The 23,397-nt window shown below is 51.8% G+C and overlaps 1 protein-coding gene across 13 annotated transcripts in view; it reads left to right on the top strand.

The window, feature by feature from the left end:
* The window catches only part of MICAL2 (microtubule associated monooxygenase, calponin and LIM domain containing 2), a 222,047-nt gene that overhangs the window by 131,118 nt on the left and 67,532 nt on the right, over window positions 1-23,397 (top strand). For 4 of the 13 annotated variants that reach the window (XM_082341347.1, XM_082341344.1, XM_082341346.1 and 1 more), the window contains 5 exons: window positions 4,131-4,317; window positions 5,630-5,718; window positions 7,169-7,271; window positions 21,338-21,518; window positions 22,964-23,151. In XM_082341347.1, the coding sequence (XP_082197473.1) occupies window positions 4,131-4,317; window positions 5,630-5,718; window positions 7,169-7,271; window positions 21,338-21,518; window positions 22,964-23,151 (748 nt within the window). Of the gene's footprint in view, window positions 1-1,836; window positions 1,876-2,984; window positions 3,093-4,130; window positions 4,318-5,629; window positions 5,719-7,168; window positions 11,145-21,337; window positions 21,519-22,963; window positions 23,152-23,397 lie in introns of those variants that run through there. The other 9 variants (XM_082341343.1, XM_082341341.1, XM_082341345.1 and 6 more) reach the window with 7 other exon arrangements.

Genomic DNA, 23,397 nt, shown 5'->3' with positions numbered 1-23,397 from the left:
TCGTATTTCTAGTAATTCATTTTCATTGAATCCAGAAGTATGAGGCCACAGTGGATTCGAGATTTAAAAAGAAAAAGCAGAACCTGGTCATTCACCACCGATAGTTTGAGTTAGCAATCCATCTGGTCATGCCCTCACTGTCTTGGAGCCAATGAGACATCCTGCTGTCAGGAAAGAGGAGATAACCCAAGACCCCAGGGCAACGTCCACCTTCACACCAGTCTTTGGGGTGGGCTTCAAAGGCCCCCTCTCACCCCTTGAGACAAGCTCTTCATCACCTGGTCTCCTTGTGACCATTCACAAGTCCTGGTCTACCTCTTGGTCTTGGTGATGATCCTGGGCATGGTTTCCATTCGGTTGGGAAGGCATATGGGAGCACCAGTGCCACTTTCCGTAAGGGTGCCTTCATTTCATTATTCCTAAGAAAGCCTCTGTCACAGGTGGCAATGTGGATGCAGCTGGGAGAGAGGAGCCTTATGTGAATAAGGGCCCATAATGCGAGGAAGGACCAGGCTTGGATCCCCTGGCCAGGCCCTGTGCTGATAGAACAATCTAGCCGGCCCGAGACTGCAACCCCAGCAACCTCAGGGCCCTCTGCTTGCTTCTTCTGTAACTGCTCCCAAAGTCAGGATTGCACAGAAGCTCAGCGGCACAAAGTGCTTATTAGCTAAGTGGTTACTAAGGTCTCATTAGGGACTTGTATTTAAAGCCCCAGAAAGTACAGTCTTAATCTCTGCTCGCTCAGGGGAGGCAATGATTGCGCGAGGGTATGTGACATCACGTGGTGCCTTCCTGGGAGAGCGCCTCGGAGCCAGTTCACACACTGGGTCAGGGGAGACGGCCACACAAGGGGAGTGTGGGCAGGGAGGTGAATCTGACCTCCCCTCTTCATTTTGCTGTGAACCCAGGAAGGACTTGGTATTCTACAGCTCCTATCCGAGGGGCCTGTGTCGGGGGCCCCAGCAGGGGATGGAACTTCAGGCAAATAATGGCATATTGTCCTGAGCCAGTGCACCTGAACCTCTCTTAGAAGCAGGAGCCAAGTTTCTTGGCATTTGTGAAATCCTGAAAATGGCAGAATGTATGCTTGGAAGCAGAATCCTAATCTCTCCCAGGTGGGGCCAGCGTTGGGGGGGGGGGGTGGGTAACTGGCCTGGCAGCTGCTGCCACTGAGAAGGAGGGAGCTTTGTCGGGTCTGAGGAGGTCCTGTCTGTCTGAGTCCTGGGATCAGACACCCGAGCAGGCCCCCGGCCACATTTTCCATAGTCCCCCAGAGCCCTGCATGTGGTCTGGCGCGACTGATCCAGAGTAGCTGCTGGTGTTGGGACTTCCTCAGTGAGAAAGGGGGCAGGCGTCTCCTGGGTCTTGTCTTTCTCCCCAGCCTGCTCGGCGTCCCTTCCGTCTGCGTCCTCTTTTAGTGCCTGTGCTTTTGCGGGCACCTGATGTGTTAGCCTCAGGTTCTGAGGGTGGGCCCTGCTCCCAGGAGTCGGGGGCTGTGGGCGCCGGCTGCCATTTGCTTTGCTGTCCCCTGAACTTCCTGCTTGATACTTGAGGCTTTCACAGCAGGTTCGACATGGCCTTCCAGGAGCGGTCTTGGGTTTAGATTGAGGGCCTTCCTTCGCCCCCGCACGTGTCACTGTTACTCGCCATCAAGATGGCTATCAACCTGTGTCCAAGGGCCTTCAGCCTAAATTGTTGCTCTCCGTGGCCACACCTCCCAGAAGCTGGATTCAGAGGCTGGGGGAGCGTCTGGAGCCTCCCTCCCTCCAGGGTCTTGGGATCAGGAACAGTGTTTATAGATATAATCTCATATTGTGCATTTTTGTCTCCCTGCAGGGGAGACTGCAGTATTCCCAGGCTGGCCTTTCAGAGCTGGTATGGAAAGAGGGAGCAAGTCGGGGTTTGCCCAGGGGTATATGTGTGATTGTGCTATGTCTGCTTGGGCTGTCAGCTCCCACCCCTTCCCCAGCTCCATGACACGCCGGTGGGGTTCCACGCATTCATGGGTAGGCATGGACCATCATGCCCTTGGGAGCACAGACACCCACAACCTGTCAGGCTGTGATCCCCGGAGCCAGCGTGGAGCTGACTAGCCCAGCACCATCTCTGGGGCCCTGGGCACTGCCGCCTGGAGCTCCCCATCTTTCTCCCTGTACCTGCCCAGTAGGGACCAACATTCACTCCCATTCCGGTCTCTGTTTTTGTCGGCAAGGTGGTCTGCGTCCTGACCTGACAGGACTCAGGTTAGACGTAGCCGTAGCTCCCTAGGGGACATGGGAGCTGCAAGGCAGGATGAGGCTGCCGAATTCAGAGGGAGAAGGGAGGGAGGAGTCAAGTTCATCTTGGTCCAGCCCTGCCAAGTGCCAGGCACTCACACACACGCTCTCTCACTCAGTTCCTGCCACAGCTCCGTGAGGCAGGCACTGTTTATCCCCATTTCACTAAATGAGGACACTGAGCTCAGAAGCTGAGGACTTTGCGCCCCATCTCAGAACTGGTTAGTGGTGGAGCAGATCTGGGAGTGGAGGGTCGGGGGCAGTTCTCATTAAACAGTAGCTCCTGGCCCTCCAGAGAGGAGGGGTCTTGGGGAGGGCGGCCGCAATGCAGCTGGCTTGTTTTCTTAGTGTGAAGGCCTCCCGGGCTTGGGCTCAGGAGACCTTAGCAGAGTCCTGGCTCTTCTTGCATTTATTTCTAAGTGGGCTTGGACAGATCCCTTCCTCTGGTATTTATTCCCCCTATCTGTGAACCAAGCAACTCAAACTCCTGAAGACCATGTACCCTGCAGGCCTCCATTTCTCTCTTTTCTCCATCTGCAGAGTGCTCACTGCCCGCTCTGGGCTGGTTAGGCCTCTCCCGGGACGTTGGGTGCCGTTTGCATGTGGGTGTGGAGCCCTCTCCCACCTCCAGCTTGTTCGTGTCTTCCTTCTCGGTGCTAACTGGCCTCTACCTTTGTCTCTGTCTGCTCTATCTCTGTTCTTGGGTAGCTGACAGTAGGGAAAGTGTCCAGCGGAATAGGGGCTGCAGCTGAAGTTCTGGTCAATCTGTACATGAATGATCACAGACCTAAGACTCAGGCCATCTCTCCAGACCTGGTAAGGATGTACACCCCACAGCCTTCACCCACAGACACTGGCTCTGGCCTCCCAGGGAGGGTGCATGGGACGCAGAGAGGATTGCCTGGCCCCTCTTCTCATGGGGCGAGAGGGGCTGAGACCGGGCTGCATCAGAGCAGAGGTTAGCGGGAGGCTGTTCTTCCTTGTAGACAAACCTCACTCAGCCCCCTTGTGGGTCATTTCACAAAGCAGAGCATCTTCCCTGCTGGCTGGGGCTCTGGAGAACTCAGTGCAAAGGCCAGGAGGGGCCATCCGCGGAGGTGGACAACACTTACTGCCAATGTTTAGCATCCGATCTGGATTGGATTGAGAATTAAGTAATGGAGAAAACACCCCTTTCCTCTGAATTCTCCCCTTCTCCAATGACTCTGCTCATTGTCATCACCAGCAATTTGAGTTGACAGCTCTTTTGGTTTCCTTTTGGTACATTCCCCTGGAATCACCCAGGTGTGCCCCTTCTGCCCTGGGCCCTTGCCCTCTCCTCTCCCCCCTTGCATTTAGGAAGTTGACTGGCAGCCAACTTCAACACACAGAAAAGGGCTGCCCCTTCTCTGCAGTTCTCTTGAACAGTTTTATTACCATGAGCTTTCCCTGCCTGACCTATGTCACTGCAGGGGGACAAGGATGTGTAAAACATTCTTTCAGTGACCTCACTCTAGACGCAGGCAGTACTTAACTCCTGGGTCGGATTCCTGGAGACAGCATCCCTGGGCAGCATGTTTGTGAGGGACGCCCGCTCCATCAGACCAGGAGATGTCACTCTCACCCTGAAACCAGAATGGCCAGCCTGCCTGGGAGTACAGTTAACAGCTGCCCCTGCAGGGCTGGGGTCTGCGTGTCCTCCCCCGCCTCTTTCTTTGCTGAAGTGCCTGCAGTGCCTGCAGTGAGAAAAGCAACACACAGCCTGTGAGGCCCCACGACGCAGGCCGGCATCTCTACAAGGCCAGCCTCACATTTGAAGATGCGGTGTACGCCCTAACACACTGCTCTTCTCTCCCGATGCCCTGTGTCCCCCAGGAGTCCATACGGAAGGCGTTTCCCCTGAACCTGGGTGGCAGCGACACCTGTTATTTCTGCAAGAAGCGCGTGTACGTGATGGAGAGGCTGAGTGCGGAGGGCCACTTCTTTCACCGGGAGTGTTTCCGCTGCAGCGTCTGTGCCACCACCTTGCGCCTGGCCGCCTATGCCTTCGACAGTGACGAAGGTAACCCCCGGGGGCCGGGGCAGCACTCTTCTCTGGCCTGGGCTTCTGTCCCTTTGGGGGCTCTGGGACAGCCAGCACTTCCCAGGGAGTTTTGGTGTCATCAGGAAAGCTCCTCACGGAGCAGGGATCGCCTGCTAAAGAGAGAGGCCGCCTGTGGTGAGCAGGGGTCCTGAGGGAAGGGGAGCTGTCAGCACCAGGGGTGCATCAGCGTGGGGGGCACCTACCAGGCGACAAGTGCCTTATGGATGTTTTCTTACTCAGTCTCACCACTTTCAATTGCCCCTGTGTGGCTGAGAAAATCAAACCTGATAACCTATGTCACGTGCTCGACACCACACCTGACATGTAATAGAGGTTCAGTAAATGATGGCATATTCGTGTTATTATGTATAAAGTGTGCATTGTAAAAATGGCAGTAACCGTAACATGCCCTCTGATAAGTGGCCTACCGGAGTCATCAATGAAAGAATTGCACTCATTGGAATGAGGGATTATTTTCTAATTTCCAGCACTTGATGTTTGCACGGTCATATAATGACAGTGCTTGTGATTCCATACCCTCAAACTAACTGCCTGGGTTCAAATCCAGACTATGCCACTTCTAGCCATATAACCTTGGGCCTGTTACCTAACCTCTTGGTCCCTCAGTTTCCTTATTTATAAAATGAGGATGATACTACTTAGCTCATAAGGTCATTATGAGGGTTGCTGGGTTAATTCCCGGGAAGGATTTAGGATAGTGTCTGGTATATTGAGTCCTACACAAGATTTGTCTACTGTTATCATTATTCCCATCACTATTGTCACTATTGTAACAGTGAGCAGAGAAGGCTTTTCTGGAAGGCACCCAGTAGTCCCGGGCAGTGGCCAGTGGCCCAGTGTGTGCCTCACTGGGTTTTTCTCTCCAACACTGCCACAGCCTGTTCTGCTCCTTTCCCACCCCCAGGGGTCCCAGAAGCAAGAGGAACTAGAAACAGAGTTGCTATTCTGGGCGGTCCATTTTGCGGCCTGGCAGCTTGCCTTGGGAAGGGACTTGGCCTGGGGGATTATCTGAGCGTTTCAGCCCCATCACTGAAAGCCCCCCACTGTTGCTGCAGCCTGCCCCGTGTCTGTGCCATTTCCTTAAGGCAGGTGATGGAAACCATTTCCCAAGTTTGCGCCTTCCTGGCCTTGTTTTCAGTAGCGGCGTTGTCTGACCTAGATGGTGGCAGGCACTTGGCTCATGTCCTGCTGTGTGGTTCTGCTTTACAGGAGAAAAACCTCTGTGTGTGTGTGTCTGTGTGTCTGTGTGTCTGTGTGTCTCTCTTTACAGGCAGGTTTTTCTGCAAGCCTCATTTCATTCACTGTAAAACCAACAGTCAGCAACGGAAGAGACGGGCAGAGTTGAAGCAACAAAGAGAAGTACGTTTTGTCTTGAAAGTGGTGGTGAAACAGGGAAGGCCCCTGATAGGAGAAGGTTTTCAAGGGTTCCTGCAAGTTAAGCCAATGTTTCTGGCTTTGGAGGGATTGAAAGTCAGGTGAAGAGGGCTCTACTCCCCGGCATGGAGGGTCCCTCTGCCTCAGTCTGTTCAGCCGGCCTCTGGGCTACGACCTCTCCTAGGGGAATGACTGCTACTTCTCATGGGAAGCCCAGAAGAGCTTTCCCACGTGCCAAGGATGGGGCTATATGCTTAGCCATGCAAAAGCCACGTAGCCCCCAGTGCCTGGGGCCCCCATGACCACAGGGGCACTGTGAGCAGGGATGCCTGGTATAGAGCCAACCCTCTGTGGTTTCCAAGTCCTTTCACCAGGCTCTTGGATGTCAGCAAAGTGACTGGCCCGCTGAATTTGTGGATGGCTTATGATAGGGCCCCCTCGTACCTTCTCTGTGGCTTGATTAATCACCCACCTCCAGCAAGACCCACAACTTCAGCTTTTTTTCTGATTATACAAGTAATATAGGCTCAATATAGAAAAACGGGTAAATATAATCAACAAAAGTGTATAAAGAAGGAAAGTGAAATCACCCATCCTCACTCTATCCTGAGAAAATCCTAATTAACATTTTGGAACATTTCCTTGCAGACTTTTTTCCTATATGAATACAGTTGACCCTTGAACAGTGTGGAGGTCAGGGGCTCTGACTCTCCACAGGGTCGAAAATCCACATATAACTGATAGTCAGCCCTCCGTATTGGCAGTTCCTCCACGTCCGTAGATTCAACCAACCGTGGATTGGGTGGAACTGTAGTATTTACTATTGAAAAAAATCTGCATTTAAGTGGACCCATGCAGTTCACACCTGCATTGTTCAAGGGTCAACTGCTTGTTCTAACCCAGTGGGAATCCCATGTCTACAGTTTCATAGTCATCTTTTTTCACTAACACTATATTAAGAACAGTTTCCCATGACATTAAAAATGCTTTTGGAGCCTAACTTTTGATGCCTGTAAAAGATGGTTGATAATTTATTTGTGTCCTATATTGTTGGACATTTATGTTGTTTACTATTTTTACCTTATAAATATTTTTACGGTGAATGTCTTTGTACCCACATCTTTCTCCATATTTCAAATAGTTTACTTAGGATCAGTCATGAGAAATGGGATTGCTGAGTCAAAGGGCTTGTATGTTTTGAAGGCTCCAAGCAAAACTGACCCCTGTGATCAGTTTGCCGCCCCCCAGGAAAGTCATGCCCATGTTCAGCCTGCCCTTCAGCAGTGCAGGGGGCTGAGATTTGGGGGAGGGGGGCTGGTTGCAAATTGCAGGGTCTGCCACGTTCTCTATGTACTGGCTCTCTTCCTCTGCTTCATTGGAGGCGTCCTCTCTAAGCGTCATGGACTAAATGCCGTCACCTTGATGTCTTTCTCAGGAGGAGGGGATGTGGAAAGAGCAAGAAGCCTCTAGGCGAGACCCTCCTGCGGAAAGTTCTTGCGCTGCCGCCGCCATCGGCACACCGGAAGGCAGCCCCCCAGGTATCCCCAATTCCTTCTTTAGGAAGGTGCTAAGCTGGCCCCTCAGGCTGCCGTGGGGCCTGCTTCACCTTCCCCGGAGGCTGCTTAACTGGATTCAGGGACTCCTGCGTGCCGCCAGTCTGCATATCAGGGACAATGCTTACAACTACTGCTACACGTATGAGCTCCTGAGCCTCGGGCTGCCCCTGCTCTGGGTGTTCTCCGAGGTCCTGGCTTCCATGTACCGGGAGACCGAGGAGTCCCTCGAGGGCATCCGCGACTGGCTGCTCAGATGCTTACCGGCCAAGCTGCACTGAAGCCCAGCCCCAGAGTGCCGTAACATTTCCCGTGTAGATGGCAGCGTGTGCAGCCAGCTCAGGCACTGGCCAGGGAGCCCCACGCCCTTTAACCAGTTAGTTCAAAGCCAAAGAGTTTCCCGTCGGCCACCTGCACCTGGCCTGGTCGCGGTGCACGTCTGCTCCCGGTGCACAGGCCAGCACAACATGAAGGATATTTTTTTATACCTTTGTACTTTTATACCAAAGCGAGCCATATTTCTAGGTTTACATTTCAATTTTTAACTTTTAATAAGCCAAGAGAAAGCATCTTTTTCTATGCGCGTCGGTTTTTCTAGACACGGGTTTGACGTGTATAACTGGTATTACAAACCCTTTCCACGTTGTGGTCAGTTGTAATAGCTGCTGCCTGCAACATGAATGATTTGGGCTTCTATGTAAACCAAAACCAGTGCCTTTTGATTTATGTTCCTGGATACCACTTTTCAACAAGGGACAATTGTTTGCAACATGAAAGCATAATACTTTAGAAGAAAAAAATAGAAAGGACAGAAGAGAATTAAACCTACAGAAGCACATGGCAGTGTGTAGTCGCCTGTTATCTGTCCTCCCAGAGGGCGGAGGACTGTTTTGCTCACTTGTTTTGATGTAAAATAGTAGCGTAAAGGTTCCTTGCTCAATACCAAATCACAGCCAAATGATGTAGAACCACAGGGTTTCAAGCAGATTGCTACAAATATACATTTCCCTTCCCACTAATGAGCACGGCAGCGAAAGCCCATTGGCCCCTGACCACGTGGAGCTCCATCAAACTGATGCAGTGTTGAAGAGTTACGTCAGCTGGTGGCATTTTAAGCCCTCCTTATGAGGTCCCCAGCCCAGGCTGCAGTCTGAGCCAAGGCCACTCAGGGTCCACAACCATGAGGCTGAGGGAAGAAACTGCCCTTTCACATAATGTCCTTTGAGACTGAGGGCATTTGTTAGCACCTCAAGGTATTATTTCTGGGAAGTGTGGCCTGCCCCGTGAGCATGGCTTGCAGATGTCCTGGCTTCTTAGCCGCTCGGCTGCCATGCATATTTGGTCAAACAGTCAGAAACCATTTATTTTCACGCTGTCCTAGCAAAGGAATGCGTCTGACCTCCAGGGGGAAGCTCCCCTGTGTCTTGACTGTCAGGGGAGGCTGGGAGTGGACGCTATGACTGACTCATGCAAAAGAAATACACCCTATTAAGGGCAAAACAGGCCTTGGGCCCACCTGCATTCTTCTCTCTGGGCATCTGGAAGAGGCCTCAGCTCTCCCGACTCCACTTGCCTGGACATGCACGGCTGCTGAGTCTGGCTGAACAGTGGAGATGGCTGATAGAGAAAGGCCTTCTGCAGTGTTCAGTGTATCTAGAGTGGCTGGGCCAGAGACGGCTCTCTGCATGTTATCCTAGAAAGATCCTCTAGGTTAAATAAGGATGGAGTCCGGTAGGTTAGGAGCCAGAGCTCTTGAGGCCTTTGAGATGCCAAGTTCTCTAGGGTGGGAAGAAGTGGGGAGGCATTTCTATAAACACTTCCCTAAGTCCTTGGGCAAATCAGGGGCATGGCTGCGGCCAAGTTCGTGGGAACTGGCGCCTCTGTCCTTGTTGGAACTGTTCTCGTCCTATGACTCGCATTGTGTTTTTCCAAATTTCTGCTGGTATTTTAATGTTCCGCATGGTGGGAGGAGCCCTTGATTCATTTTATGTTTGATTCTGAAAGTCACGACATAAACACATGCATAGCTGTGTCATTGTTATTCCCATCAGCTCAGGGCAGGGTGAGATGCTTTGTGGGATGCTCCGTGAAGCCAGAGTTAGGATCTCTGAGAATGTCACTTTTGGCCATAAGGAGACTGGTTTGAATTACTCTGGCGAGACAGGGCGTGCCTGTCAGAAGCCTGAGATGTTTGTATGTTCTGAGACTTTGAACCTTTCTGGTGGGGCAGCACCAAAACACAAAGGTGGGTCCTGGGGGCGGATGTCTCTAAGCCTCCACAACATATTCAAGAATGAACATGGGGCTCGAGAGTAAAATTGGGGTAGAGGATGTGCAGGGCTGTGGAGGACGGGAGCATCGGCCAATCGCACGGATTCACTCTTGCAGATAAGTTGCTGCTCACTGCCAGAAAGGTTCATCTGTCCTAAGCAAGCCGTAACTTGTTTGGGGAAGTTTCTCTTTTTTTTAATGGTTGCCTCGTTTTCAATAACCGTGCCTTCTCGTGTTGCCTTGTTCCCCGCAACTAAATTCTCTTTTCTGTCTCTCTCTTTCCAACCTTGCACTGTGGCCGTCAGTTCATTTCAGCCTTCCGGTGCTACACCCACTTCTTGGCTGACACAATTCTGCTCTGAGGTGACTGGTTTTCTTGCCAATTTTCAGAGAGTGGTACTAACCCCTGACCCGCTTCCGTACCCCATGCCCCGCCGTGGCCTTGGTTGTGCTAACTGCGAGTGTCTTGCATACTAATGGGCTCATTCAGTGGCATGGTTGGTGAACAGCATGGAGTGGTGTTCAGCTCGAAAGCCGTTTCTGATTCCATCCCTCTGAGCCGGCTGCCTGGTCCACCCCAAGTGCCTGCCCCGCCTCCCCTCTGCGCCCTGCGGCCTGCGTGCATGGTTTTCTGGTTTGCGCTTACAAAGCCCCTCACCTTCCTGGGAGGGTTAACCCTGAATGTGAGACAGTACCATAGAGAGGGCGCTTCACCTTTGAAAAGAACTCTTTCATCTCTCAGCCTCTGAAAAAGCACATGCATACCAGCATCTTCTTCAGTTGGTTCTAATATAAAGGTTATCGATGAAAACCATAGGTGACTCTTTTCGGAAGGATTTAAAAAAAAAAAATACTCCCAGGCTTCCTCACAAGCTTGACCCAGACTCTGTATTTTGGACACACAATCACAGTTTTCCTAGCAAATCCTTTCTCCACTGCAGCCTATACTTTACCTCCAAGGGCTTTGCTGTGGCTCTTCTGATCGCTCTGGGCTCATAAAGCCCTGGATGATACAGAAGCTTCAAGATGATACAGAGCAGTCATTGTCACAGACCAGGGATGCCTTTGAGAGATGACTCAGTTCGGCCCCAGGTCTGGAGCAGCGCATTTCAGTGCCCCCACGACTCTTTAGCTGGGGCGGCAGGACACTCAGAGTGCTTTGAAAGAGAAACGCGCCACGCCAAGTACAGTGGGGCTGCTGAAGGCCAGGCCTCGCAGTCTCGGGCTGCAGGTGGTGTGCGTCCCGCATGCGGCCCAGGGCCATGCTGACCCTCGCCTGTCTGCACAGCCCCGCATGCCGCATGGCTTCCTCGTAGGTGCAGATCCTAGCCAGGACCAAGTCACCGTTCTTGTCTTATCTTCTCTTGCAGAGTCTCCCCCCTTTTTAGAATGTCAACCAAAGAGTGCCCTCCTCCCTGCAGCCTCCTCCTTAGCTAGCCTCCCCACCTCATCACCACGCATGTTTGTGACCTTTGGTAGTCATTACAGTGCCACATGGAACCCTGTATTTTGCACACGGTGGACAATGTTTAGCTTTATTTATGGTATTTGATGCTGTAAATGAAAATAAATATGGTTCTTTATAAAGCTCATTGTTTCCTCTCTTCTTTGCCATGGAAGCTGCTCAAACCTCAAACACAGGGGTTGGTTGAAGGGGTCAGCCTTCCCTAAACTGGCGGGCCTTCACTTGTGGTGACATGGGACTCTCTGGGGCTGTGCTGGGTACTCTGAGAGGAAATATTACCCAGGGGTAATATTTGGAAAATATCACCCATGCTCCGGGGCCAGGCTTTGGGGGCTCTTCCTTGAAAACTCATGGTGCTTTTCTGCTGTAGGTGCTGGGCATAGCTGGCTGAAGGTCAGAGTCACCTCAGCTGTCAGGAACAGGCTGTATTAACAGCTGCTTGCACCCATTTCCCACACACATCCAAGCAGTGGACCCGCAGGAGAGCTTTACTTGGGAACCTTACTGTAACTTAGATTCCCATGTGATAGAGGTTGGTCTTGAAAGTTTTGTGCTGGTCTAGCTGAGTGATGGGTGAAAGGTAAGGAGGAAGGACTGGACATTGGTTTCAGGATGGCAGTGAACATGGCAGGTGTGCTCATCCAGATGCAGAGCCATTTGTGATGCTAAGAGACCCGCCTTGCCCCCAAAGGCTCAGGTCACTCAGTGTCTTAGGCTGCAAGGCTCTGCCCACAGGGCCAGTCTGAGGACAGCACCATGGCAGGCTCTGGCCCAATTCCATTTGTCTTTAAGGGAAGGATTTGAAGTTTCACTCAACTAGTCTGGACAGTGTCAAAGAAATCTGGTCCTCAACCTCCCTAGGGTGGGATACCTCGCGTTGCCATGCTGGATGTGGCTGGGCTTCTGATGGTGGCATGAAAACTCATCTGTGAACTTCATGAGGGCCCTTGTATCTCTAAAGGGGCACTTCTGAGGCCCTGGGCCTCTGAGCCCTGTTGCTGGTGCCTGGAACTGCCTCCAGAGCTGCCTGTGGTCATGACCAAGTGTCTGTACTCTTACCCAAGTGAGATACTCTTGCCCTTCCCTAAAAGGAAGGGTGTTAGGGACTGAAGTCAGGAGCTGGGTTAGACAAGTGACTCATTCCTTTATTCATTCATCTATTCAAGTGTTTGTTGAATACCTACCATGCCCTAGGCATATTCTAGGTCCTAGAGGTACAGCAGTGAACCACACAAAATTCCTGCCCCTCCCTGCATCTTGGACTACATGTATCTCGGCGTTGTACTAGACTTGATTTGTTTTGTTTAGTTGTGCATGCACTTATTTGTTTATTTGTTCATGCACACATTTGTTTGCTCAGCTAATATGTACTGAGCATCTACTGTATGTTGGGAATATAGCAGGGAGTGAAACAGACAAAAATCCTCATTCTCGTGGAGCTTATAGTTTGGTTTTGATTTTTGATGTGAAGTTGGGTTAAAACAACATTTTCCAAAGTGTGACAATGGAACACTAGCTTCAAGAGGTGCTTTGTGAAAAAAGGGTTCCATGGTCACAGAGTCTGAGAAACGTTTTATACTAATCATGGCAGTCCTCCCAATTCTTGGCGATCCACAAGATTCATTAGCATATTGAAGTCTGAGGAGTCCTCCAGTAAAGAAGCCTAATTAACTTTGTTCAAGTGGGCTTTCCCGTACCTCTTTGAAGTGAGTTTTTTGTTTGTTTGGGGGGAGTTTTTGTTTTGCATATTACATTCTACATAAGTGTTTGGTAGAATATTCTTTATCCAAAAACACTGGATGGAAGAATTAAAATAAAAAATGTAAATAATAGAATTAAGTATTAAATAGAATTAAGTACTGGTGAAATAATGGAGTGGTAACTTTCTAAACTTTAAAACCTCTGATGGAAAAAAATTACAGAGGAAAAACATGGCACAAATCTGACTTACAAACATTTTAAAAACTTAACATAAAAATAAAAATGAAAATATTCAACGGGCAGTCAGACTGGGGAAAAATCTGAATTCAATGTGATGACAAAGATGTTCATTGCTGTGGCATTTAGAAAGTTCCCGCAAAGCGATGGTCTCAGGTGCCTTGCACATGATATTTGTTGATTAAAGACCCAATAATAAATGGGCAAAGGCTGTGCATGGACAGTTCACACTCAAGCAAATTTTAAAAGAAAACACTAAAACAACAAGCATTTCCAAAAATGTTCTAACTTGGCTTTCAAAGGAATGTAAATTAATTATGCTGCACCCACTGAATAAGTAAAGGAATAGTGAAGTAGATCGTAAGAAAAAATATGAACTTAATCACTAGTATTAAGTGTAAAGTTAAATGGGAACCATCTTTTCTGGAAAGCAATATGGCAACAAGTATTATGACCCATAAAAGGGATCCTGACCTCTTGGCCCAGTAATCACACCCCAGGAACTGATCCTAAAGAAATAATCCAGCCAAAGAAAGAAAATCCCTGCAACCTGAATATTGAGTAGAGTAAGGGGGTCAAGCAAAGCGGGTGGGGGTGAGCCATTCTCCTCTATTTCTGAGAACTCATTCACTTTCAGAGCTTTTTCTTTCATCCCTTAAATAAGTGAAAGAAGCGACTGCCACTTTCACTGCCCCAAGGCCACTGTTTCCACAGGGCCAAAGACTTTCTGTGCGGTCCCTCATTAGCTCGTCACCTCCTGGTGGCAGCCTTGAGTTGGCACTGACATTACAGTTCACTGATGCTAGAGGTGACCTAGAGCAGCATCTTCAACTGTTGAGGAGCCCAGGCCAGGAATCAGGTGCTGCTCTCATGAGAGCCTTGGCACAGGGGAAGGCCCTGGCCTTGGCCGAAGACTGGCTTTGGCCCCAGGACTTCGTATTGACTCAGAGGCACCGGGCGAACCCCTTCTGTGAACGGGGCTAACCATGTCTCTGGCAGAGGGTTTGGGGAAGGCAGAGTCAGTGAGCTGAGCGTGCCCAGCAAGAGTTCTTGCTGAGTTCTAGGGAGCACTTTCCTGGGTTCGTGCAGCAGCGAGTGCCCTGAGGGAGGCATTCTAGGTCAGCTGGGGCTCGAGTCTGACGGGACATCTTCTGGTTGGGGACTAAACGGGTCTCAATTCACATGGAGTGGCAACATCTATTGTTCTCTAGTTTTCTGGTCCCCCAGCTCTCTTGAAGGTGACTGGTTATCTCCCTTTAGGCACGCTGGCCCCAGCTTGAGCCCCTTCTCTCCTGCCACCTGCTGGCAGCACTTCAGTTTTGCTGTAGTGAGTGCCTGAGTCTCAGCACGGGAGCCTCCTCCAGCTCTGGCTCGGGCTGCCTGCTCACCATCTCCACTTAGCTGTCTACTGAAAGTCTCCAACTTGGACGTCCACCCCCAACTCCTGATCTTCCCCTGAGACAGACACTACCCTTGGCATTTGCTGTCTCTGGACACGGCACTTCCATTCTTCTTGTTGCTCAGCTCAGAGCCTTGGCTGGAGTCATTCTTGGCTCTTCTTTTCTTGGCCCCGTGTCCAGTCCATCTGTGAATTCTAAGTACAGCCAGAGTCTGTCCACGTCTCACCACCTCCATGCTACCGCCTGGCCCCAACCACTGTCATCTCTTCCTGTGTTATTCCGGTGACCTCCTCTAAGCTCTCCTTCTAGAGAGCTCTCCTTACTCCATTCAACCTGTTTTCAACACAACAGCTATAGAGGAATCTTGTTAGAACTTAAGTCTGATCTCTCCTCTGCTCCAAACTCCAGCAGCTCCCCAGCTCACTTAGCGTGAAAGCCAAAGGCATACAGTGGGGACACCTGGTAAGTGCAGCCGGGCAGGACAGCCATGCCCCAGTATGGCAGGCGGGCCTGAGGCCCAGGGCTACCTATCAATTTACTCATCACCTGAAGACCCCCTAGAAACTGGCATTCCCAGTAGTACACTCTCAGAAGCCCCGGGATGGCAACTGTGCTGTCTTTAGGCACCTGTGCTTTTATCTTTTAAAGGGACGTGCACTGCAAAGGACCTTGGTACTGGATAGACACATGTCCCTCCTAGAGCAATTAGGTGGAGGGAACACCTGACACAGACCCCTTCCCAGGTCCCTCCTCCATCCTGCTGAGGGCTTGTCAGTGTCCCTTCACTCATCACAGCCCACCTTGAAGGAGGGCAAGGAGACTCCACTATGCTTAGTTTACTGGACATCTGCCTATTTGCTCTCAGATACGCTCCCTGCCCTTCCCCTGCTCTGCTCTGTATTAGAGAGGTGTAACCCTTGCAAAAGACATTTCCCAAGCTCCCTCGCGAACTGGTTTCCTATTAAGTTTGACCGTTAGGACGCGCGAGTGGGAGAGTGGAGGGCGGAATCGAGGGAGAAGCCAGGGTGTTCCTCCTGTCCCTCTGCATCCTGGGCAGTGCTGTGTCTTTTTTGTGGTACCCGCCTCCTACTGCATGGCCCTGGCCTCTGGACTCATAGCACCAGCTCCTTCCGGTGTCCCCCTAGCCAGTGGCTTCCTGCCATTACTCATCTCTGGGTTGCCTCACGTTCCCCATTTGGCTTTCCAGCTCATCCAATACCATCGTTATTAGTCTCCTATATTAACTTTACTCTGTTGAACTCCCTGGCTTGGGGTCTATTTTCCTGACTGATAAACTTAGTTCCATTGCTCTTGTTAAACTTTTTTCTTCCAAGAGAACTGTGGGCAAGACAGCAGAGGGAGCTTTTCCAAGCCCAGAGGCAAAAGTGGCTCTGGCAGTTAGGAGCTGTGTGACCTCGGACAAGTGAGATAACACCTCTGAGCTTCCGGTTTCCTAATCTGTAAAATGGGCTTAATAACTGTATATAGGAGAACATGTTGTTTTGTTGTCTCCCTGGGTTCTGGGGGAGAGTGGAAGGGTCTCCAGACTTGGGGAGAAAACAGGAACAAGTTCACCAGCAGAAATGGGGCAAGGGTCCTCACGCTGACACTGCAGCAGTGGCCTGGCCATGAAAGAGCCTTGGCACTTGGCTGCTGGGGGTGGTGTGCGAGGACAGACATTTCCCTGGACACTGCCTGGCTCTGCCTGTGGAGTCTCGTCTTTCACCAGGGAGCAGGCATCTGGCCGGAGCAACAGGAGGAGACTGAGATGCTCAGCTCTAAGCAGACCTCCTTCCCTCCAGGAGGCCAGGGCAGCTGCCCTGGGAGGCGCTGGATCATTCTCACCCCCGCCGCCATGCACCTCCTCCCCAGGCAGCCCCCAACCCCACTGAATTCTCCCTACGAGCACAGATGACTTCAGGCAAAGTCAGGACAAAGAGCAGCCGGGCCTGGGCGAGGCGGCACAGGTGAGCACGCCCAGGCCTCTTACCTGCGGCTGCCCATAGACACACTGCTCTGTGTCCAGGGGTGGCCGATCCGGCTCACTCTCGGAGCGGCCCTGGCTGAGTTACTGTCTGACACCACGTCCTCTCACTCACACAATGAAGACGATCATACTGTCCTTTCAGGATGGGGGGATGTTAGAGAAGATGAGTGCAAACTGATAAAGAGACATGTGGGCCCTGGATGACGAGTTGGGGCTGCTTGTGTTACTGCCTTTAGATTACTTCCGTTACTAGTACTAGTACCACTAGAACTACCACTACGGGTCTGTGCATGTGGCCAGGGATCCTCAGGGGAAGGCAGTGTCTGGAGGTAGAAGTTTGAGTGGAGAAATTTCCTCCTGGGGGGCAGCAGTGGACCTGAGACCCAGCAGTAGCCCGTGCCCTGGGCCTTGCGGGGGCAGAAGGAGGGGAGGAACATGTCCTCCTTGGGGGCTTTTTGCCTGGGCGAGGTGGTGACCGGAGGAAGCACCAGCTTCTTTTCCACAAAGTCTACACCTCCAGGTGCCCCTCGCCCCTCCACTGATATCCAGGCTGCACTGTCAGAGGCGCTGGCCCTGACCCTGCTGCACTGAGGGATCATCACGCAGCCACATCCCCACCCCTCCAGAAGCCCAGGGAGCCAGCTGAGCCCTTACGCTGGTCCGTCCCTCAGCCCTGCTGGCAAAGTCAAAACTCTCTAGGAGAGAGGGGGAAGGAGGAAAGCAGACCTGGGGTGTTCCTTGCAGGTTTGGGCTGGTCCCTGAGGTACAGGGGCCGTGGGTCTGTGACCAGCTGCAGGTAAGGGCTCCGGGCGTGCTCACCTGTGCCGCCTCGCCCAGGCCCGGCTGCTCTTTGTCCTAGACTTTGCCTGAAGTTATCTGTGCTCTTAAGGAGAATTCGGTGGAGCTGCACAGCTCACCTCCACTGCCTGCAGCTGCCCGTCCGGCCAGGCTGCTCTCCGCTCCCTCTCCCCTCTTCTCCACTGCGCGTGCTCAGCTGATAGGTCTCTTCCCGTTATCACAGCTGCCTCCTCACGGTCGCCCTCTCTCCTCCTTGTGGGCCCTCCCGTCTGCCTTCCACTCTGCAACCAGGGCCGTCTTTCTGAGAGGCAAATCTGATAATGCCAACCCCCAGCTTCCAGCCCTTCACTGGTCGCTCTCAGAGCAAAACCTACCCTCCATTTCGCCATTCAAGGCCCTTCCTGGTTTGATGTCAAAGCAATCATTTCCCACTGGTTTGGCCAGTTTCCCACTGGTTTTCCGCTTTCTGTACCCTTTTGCCCTCCAGTCGCATGGACTTATTTTCCATTCCCATGCAGTTGGCAGTGCTTTCCCACTTTGCTCTTGTGCCCAGGGGTCTGCCACCTCTCCCTTCAAATCCTACTCATCCTCAAACCCCATTAAAACGGTGCCTTCTACCCAAAGTCTTTATTGCATAGAAGTCAGATCTCCCTCCCCTCCCACCTCGTCTTGGCCTCACTCTTTGTGGTCTACCTTCTAATGCAGATATTTGTGAACAGACCTTCTTTCCCCTGTGGGGCAGAAAGAGACCCTTGAGGGCAGAAGGAGACCCATGGTTGATTTATCTCCAAATCCCCAGCACAAGCCTGGATCAGAGGAGGGCACAGTAGCTTCTGTTGACCCTATAAGTATCTGTGCACAGAGCTCACAGGCACGTACACCTATACTCAGATATAAACCAGGTATAGAGCCGGGTCTCTGCTACAGCAATTCTGTGTAACAAGCCTCCCAAATCTTAGTAGCTTGTAACATCATTTTTCTTGCTCATGGTGTCTATGGGTTGGCCCAGTGGCTCTGCTTCGGGCTGCAGGTGTAAGGGTGACCTGGGCTCTCATGGGATCGGCTAGACCGTAGGTTGGCTCCAGATCTGTTCCATGTGCCCACAGTCGGGGACCTAGGCCGCTGAAGGGGCAGCAGCCATCTGGGACGAGCTCTTCTCATGGCCAACGAGCAGGAGTGTGAGTGGACTAGCCAAACAGCAAGGCCATTGAAAGCCACTGCTCATGTCACACCCACTGATTTCCACTGGTCAAAGCAAGTCTCACGGCCAAGCCTCTTGTCAACTGAGCAGGGAAGCTCACCCCATCTACTCCAGTGGGAAGGAATGCAAGGTCATAGGACAAACCACAACTCTGTTATGGGGAGGAAGTGAAGAACTGGGGACGTATTCCAGTCCAAACTCCCAGAAGAATGGCCAGATGCATTGCTGTCCGTTTGTGGCTTTGTTGTGCTCACAGACATACAGATTGGTCCCCGTCCTTTGATGAAATGTCCGACCGAGTGCTGGTGTCTTAACCTCTCTGTTCACCTGTTTTCTCCGCAGCAAAATGGGGATAATACTACTTTTCTTAGAAGCTCGTGTGAAATTCAATAGACTTATTACATGTTAAACACTTAAACAATCCTTGATAAAAGTACTCAATAAAAGGAAGCTGCTGCTATTATTATAACTACACAGTCAAGCATCCAATTATAATACCTGCTCCCCAGATGCTCCTCCTCTGTCCACAGCCACACCAATGCAAAAGGGTGCATACATGTCCTCACAGCAAGCAGGCACTGTACCAGGGCTTGCAAACTGGCAAACCACTGGCTGCATCTGGTTGTAGACGTGTTTCGTTGGACCTGTACAGTATTTTAAAATGTGAGGCATTGCACATAAAAATCAAAATTTCTTGAGATGATAAATAAAGAGTAGATAACATCTCCCAGAAAGAGTGTGTGAGGTGAAAAAAGTGAGAGGGCCCAGGTAGAAGCATGAAGAACCCAGGACTTAAGGGTTGGCTAGAAGTCGGGATGGCTGAGATGGAACGGCCAGCTAGGCAGGGAGAGAAAGCGTCCCTGGGAGCAGGGAGGGCTCAGAGGGCAAGAGCTGCAGGAGGACCCCAAAGCCTTGTGAATTGGATTTAGCAACAACAAGGAGGGCACTAGGGACTTTGTGGGGGGCAGTTCGGGTAGTGGAGGCATAGGCAGGATTATAGGGGATTGAGGAGTGAGTGGTGGGAGGTGAGGAAGTGGAGAAATTGAGTGCAGCAAACTCTTCCCAGAAGATTGGCTGGGAAGGAGGAAGAAGAGTTGGCTGGGGAGTGGGGGGAGGTGGGAACTGGGATTAAAAATGGTCTTCTTAAAACCGGAGAGGTTTCAGCATATGTTAATACTGATGGAAAAGGTCCAGTAGACAAAGAATTAATGACACAGGGAAGAGGAGATAATGGTCCTTAGTGGGGGGGGGGGGCAGTGTAGGAGGAACCAAGTTCAAGTGCAATGTCAGCCTTAGAGAGGAGAAAGGACTCCTACCCCACTGTGACCAGAGAGGGGGTCGCGGAGCCAGTTAGTGGCCAAGAGGGATCTGGGACTTGGGCTGCCTGTCTTGCTGATTTATTCATTCATTGATTCATTGATTCATTTAACAGGTATTTATTATTGAGCATCTACTCTTCACCAGGCACCATTCTAGCAAGAAATGAAAGAGGCGAAAATCACTGCTTTTATTCTAGGCATGGGAGAGAAATAACAAACAAAATAAATGGGAAAAGTGTATAGTTTATTAGAAGGTGCGATGTGCTATGAATAATAAAGAGGAAAGGAAAGCGCTGAGGGTGTGGGTTGCAGTTTGAGGAGGATGGTCAGGGTCACCTCCTTGAGAAGGCAACAGTTGGCCAAAGGTTTGAAGCAGGTGGGTGAGCGAGCCCTGCTCTCTGGGGGCAGCGTCCCCAAGGAAGAGGCAAGAGCCTCTGAGCCGGGGCTGAGATGGGGTGCGTGCTGAGTGCGGAGGGACAGCACAGGGGTCACGTGGTCGGAGCAGAGAGCCGGGGGCAGCACTGGGAGATGAGGTCACAGGGGCCCTGGAGGATTGTGACAGGGGGTGGCGTGATCTGACTTCCATGTTAACAGACACTCGGCAGCTGTGTTGAGAATAGACTGAGGGGTGGGGCATGGCCAGAGGGAAAGCAGGGAGACCAGTAGAGGCCGTGTCTGTAACCCAGACAAGAGATGATGGTGGCTGGGGCCAGGGTGACAGCAGAGGAGGTGGTGACAGGTGCCTGGATTCCTGACGTATTTTCAAGGTAGAGCCAACTGGATTTGCTGATAGCTTGAGTGAAGAGTGAAAGAACAAAAGGAGTCAAGGATAACACTGAAGTGTTGCCTGGAGCAACCTGAAGGCCCAAGTTGCCATTTACCAAGATGGGAAGGCCATGCGGGAGGCAGGCTTGGGGAGAGGCAGAGATGGAGAATTCCATGGGCATGAGTGTGATGTGTCTACGGGACATCCACCTGGAGATGCCAAGTAAGCAGTGGCGTATACGCATCTAGATTCAGGGGAATGTCCAGGCTGGAGAGAGACATGTGTGAGTCATTGTTGTCTAGGGTTATTTAAGGCTGAAACCAGATGAGATCATCAAGGACGTGAGTGTAGATGAGAAGAGAAGAGGTTCAAAGACAGTCCTGGGACCATCCAGTGCTGAGAGGTCACGGCGTGGGGCGGGGGCAACCAGTGAAAGAAACAAAGAGAGAAGGAGGTAGCCAGTGGGGAGGAGGGAGCCAGGCTGTGCTGTCCTGGAAGCTGAGAGAAGAGCTGTTTCTAGAAGGAAGGAGTGATCAGCGGGGTCAGAGGCTGCTGGTGTGTCAAGTAAGATGAGAAATGAGAAGTTACCACTGGGTTTAGCAACACATTGGACATTGTGATTCTGATAACAGCAATGCAGAGGCTGGTGGACCTGGGATGGGACCTATGGACATTTCAGACCCTCCTCTACTCTTAAGTCGGACAGTGTGTACGTTTGTGCCCTGCACACAAGTCATGTGCTCTAAATGCTGGGGTGTCTGGTGGGCTAAGTGGTGGGGATCCAGTGATGGCACGGTGGATGAGGTCCATCTTAGAGTGTCCACCCAAGCCTCTGGAGGAAGGGCAGGCGCCCTATGGGGCGGTCCATTCCCACCATCTCTCTAGACCCTCTTCTCCTCTCAACAGATGAGCCAACCTCCCCCAAGAAGCCCAAGAGTGTCCCGGAGCTCGAACATGGGGATATGGCTGGTGGAGCCGCCTCCCGCCTGCCCTCTGAGTGGACCTCAGTGAGGATCAGCCCCGGGCAGGAAGTGGTTGGGCAGGACGTGCTGGCTGTGCGTGTCCTGGTCACCAGTGACAACAGCAGGTACGTTCGTGCTGCTGCAGGATGGGGGCAGGATGGGTTGGGCAACGGGACAGCATTCGGGAGCTGGTCTTATCCCCACTCACTTGCAGTATGACCTCTCTGTGCCTCCATTTCCCCATCTGTAAGATGGGATAATCCATAGGGAGTTGTCAGGATCGAAGAATTAACATGTCAAGGGTGTAGAACAACCCAAAGAAGCTTAAGTAACAAAGGCGAATATGTTGGATTTACAGCCATCCACGGAGAGGCCCGTATGTGGAACTCTTGGCTGCTGGGGGCCTCAGCCTACATCCATAGATTCATGTCTGCATATCAAGATTTCAAGGTTGGGCTCCAACTGGTACTACTCACATTGCATTGGGGCTAATCGATGAACTGGACCGGGCTGCTGTTGTGACCGGCAGGCTTGGGCAGGCCGATGGACAGATGGTCCACCAAAGCCCACAGATGGACAAGGGGCAGTGCCCTCACACAAAGAAGCATGCTGGACAGAGAGAGAGAGAGAAAAAAATATATATATATTCATGAAAATGTCACTAGCCAATAGGTTTTGTGCTTCCCCACCCCAGGACTGTGCTGTGCTGTCCCCACTACCTAGGACACCCTGCTTCCACTCCCACACCACCTGAATTCCTGATGGTTATTTATCCCCCCACCCATTCTTTTCTGTAGTCTTTTCCATTCCCTCATCTATTCCCAAGGGAAGCAAGTAGTATTTAAATGCCTGACGTTTTAGGCCCAGGTCCTAATGATGAGCTCATTTTACCCCAGAGAGCTTAGGAGTCCTGCTCAGGGACGGTGAAGATGAGAGCACCAGCCTTCACATGAATACTTCATTGTACATCTCTGGGCCTCTTTCACCTGCTCTGATCTGAACTTGCCTGCAATTCACGTGCTAGGGCTGCCATGAAGAACCACAGATGGGTGGCTTAAACAACAGAGATTTATTTTCTCACAGTTCTGGAAGTTCAAGATCAAGGTGTCAGCAGGGTTGGTTCCTTCTGAGGACCATGAGGGAAGATTCTGTTCCAGGCCCCTCTCCTCAGCTTGTAGATGGCGGTCTTCCCGTTTATGTGGCATTTTCCTTTTACGTATGCCTGTGTCTAAATTTCCTTGTAAGGAAAATTGTAAGGACACCAGTCAGAATGGATTAGCGCCCACCCTAATGACCTTATTTTAATCTAATTACCTCTTTAAAGACCCTCTTTCTCAAAGCAGTCACATTCTGAGGTACTAGGCATTAGGACTTCATGTGAATTGGTGGTGGGGGGGACACAGGTCAGCCCATAACAAAGCCAGAGGCTGGGTGCCAGGCATAGAGGTAACTAACCCACGGCCCTTGCCCTAGAACCCCTTTGCCTGCTGGAGGGCAGCGACGGGCAGGGCACGGTGCGGCCGGGATGGCAGGCCTCCTCGCTCACCTGCTCTTTCCTTCCTCCTTCCAGCTCGGACGAAGAGGCGGACTGTGGTGGCAGTGAGGCCTCCAGGGCAGAGCCCTGGGACGAAAGACCCCAGCGACTGAAGTCCCGACCCTCACCCCTCCTGAAGCCCCTTGCCCAGCACAGCTCCCTGAGGGAGGCCCTGCCCAGAGCAATCTCTCCACGTGGCCCCGAGGAGCCTGAAGCTGTGCATGGTGAGCAGAGGGCCTGCCTGGGCGAGACAGACAGACAGGCTTGTGTGATCCTGGGACACGGGGATGGAAGGGGGGAGGGGGGACAGGGACCCCCATGGACGGTTTTTCCTCATGGAGGGCCACGTGACAGTAGGCCTGGCCCTCAGACTCAGAGGCAGTGGAGCTGGGAACTTTGGGGGCCGGGGTACAAGTGGGGGTGAGGGGACTGGACCCAGGCCCAGCCTCCCTCTCCATGGGCAGCTTTGG

This window comes from Balaenoptera borealis (genome assembly GCF_965194805.1).
Source record: "Balaenoptera borealis genome assembly, chromosome: 11".
Taxonomy (NCBI): domain Eukaryota; kingdom Metazoa; phylum Chordata; class Mammalia; order Artiodactyla; family Balaenopteridae; genus Balaenoptera; species Balaenoptera borealis.
Note: the sequence above shows the minus strand (reverse complement) of the source record. Positions and strands in the feature narration are given on the sequence as shown.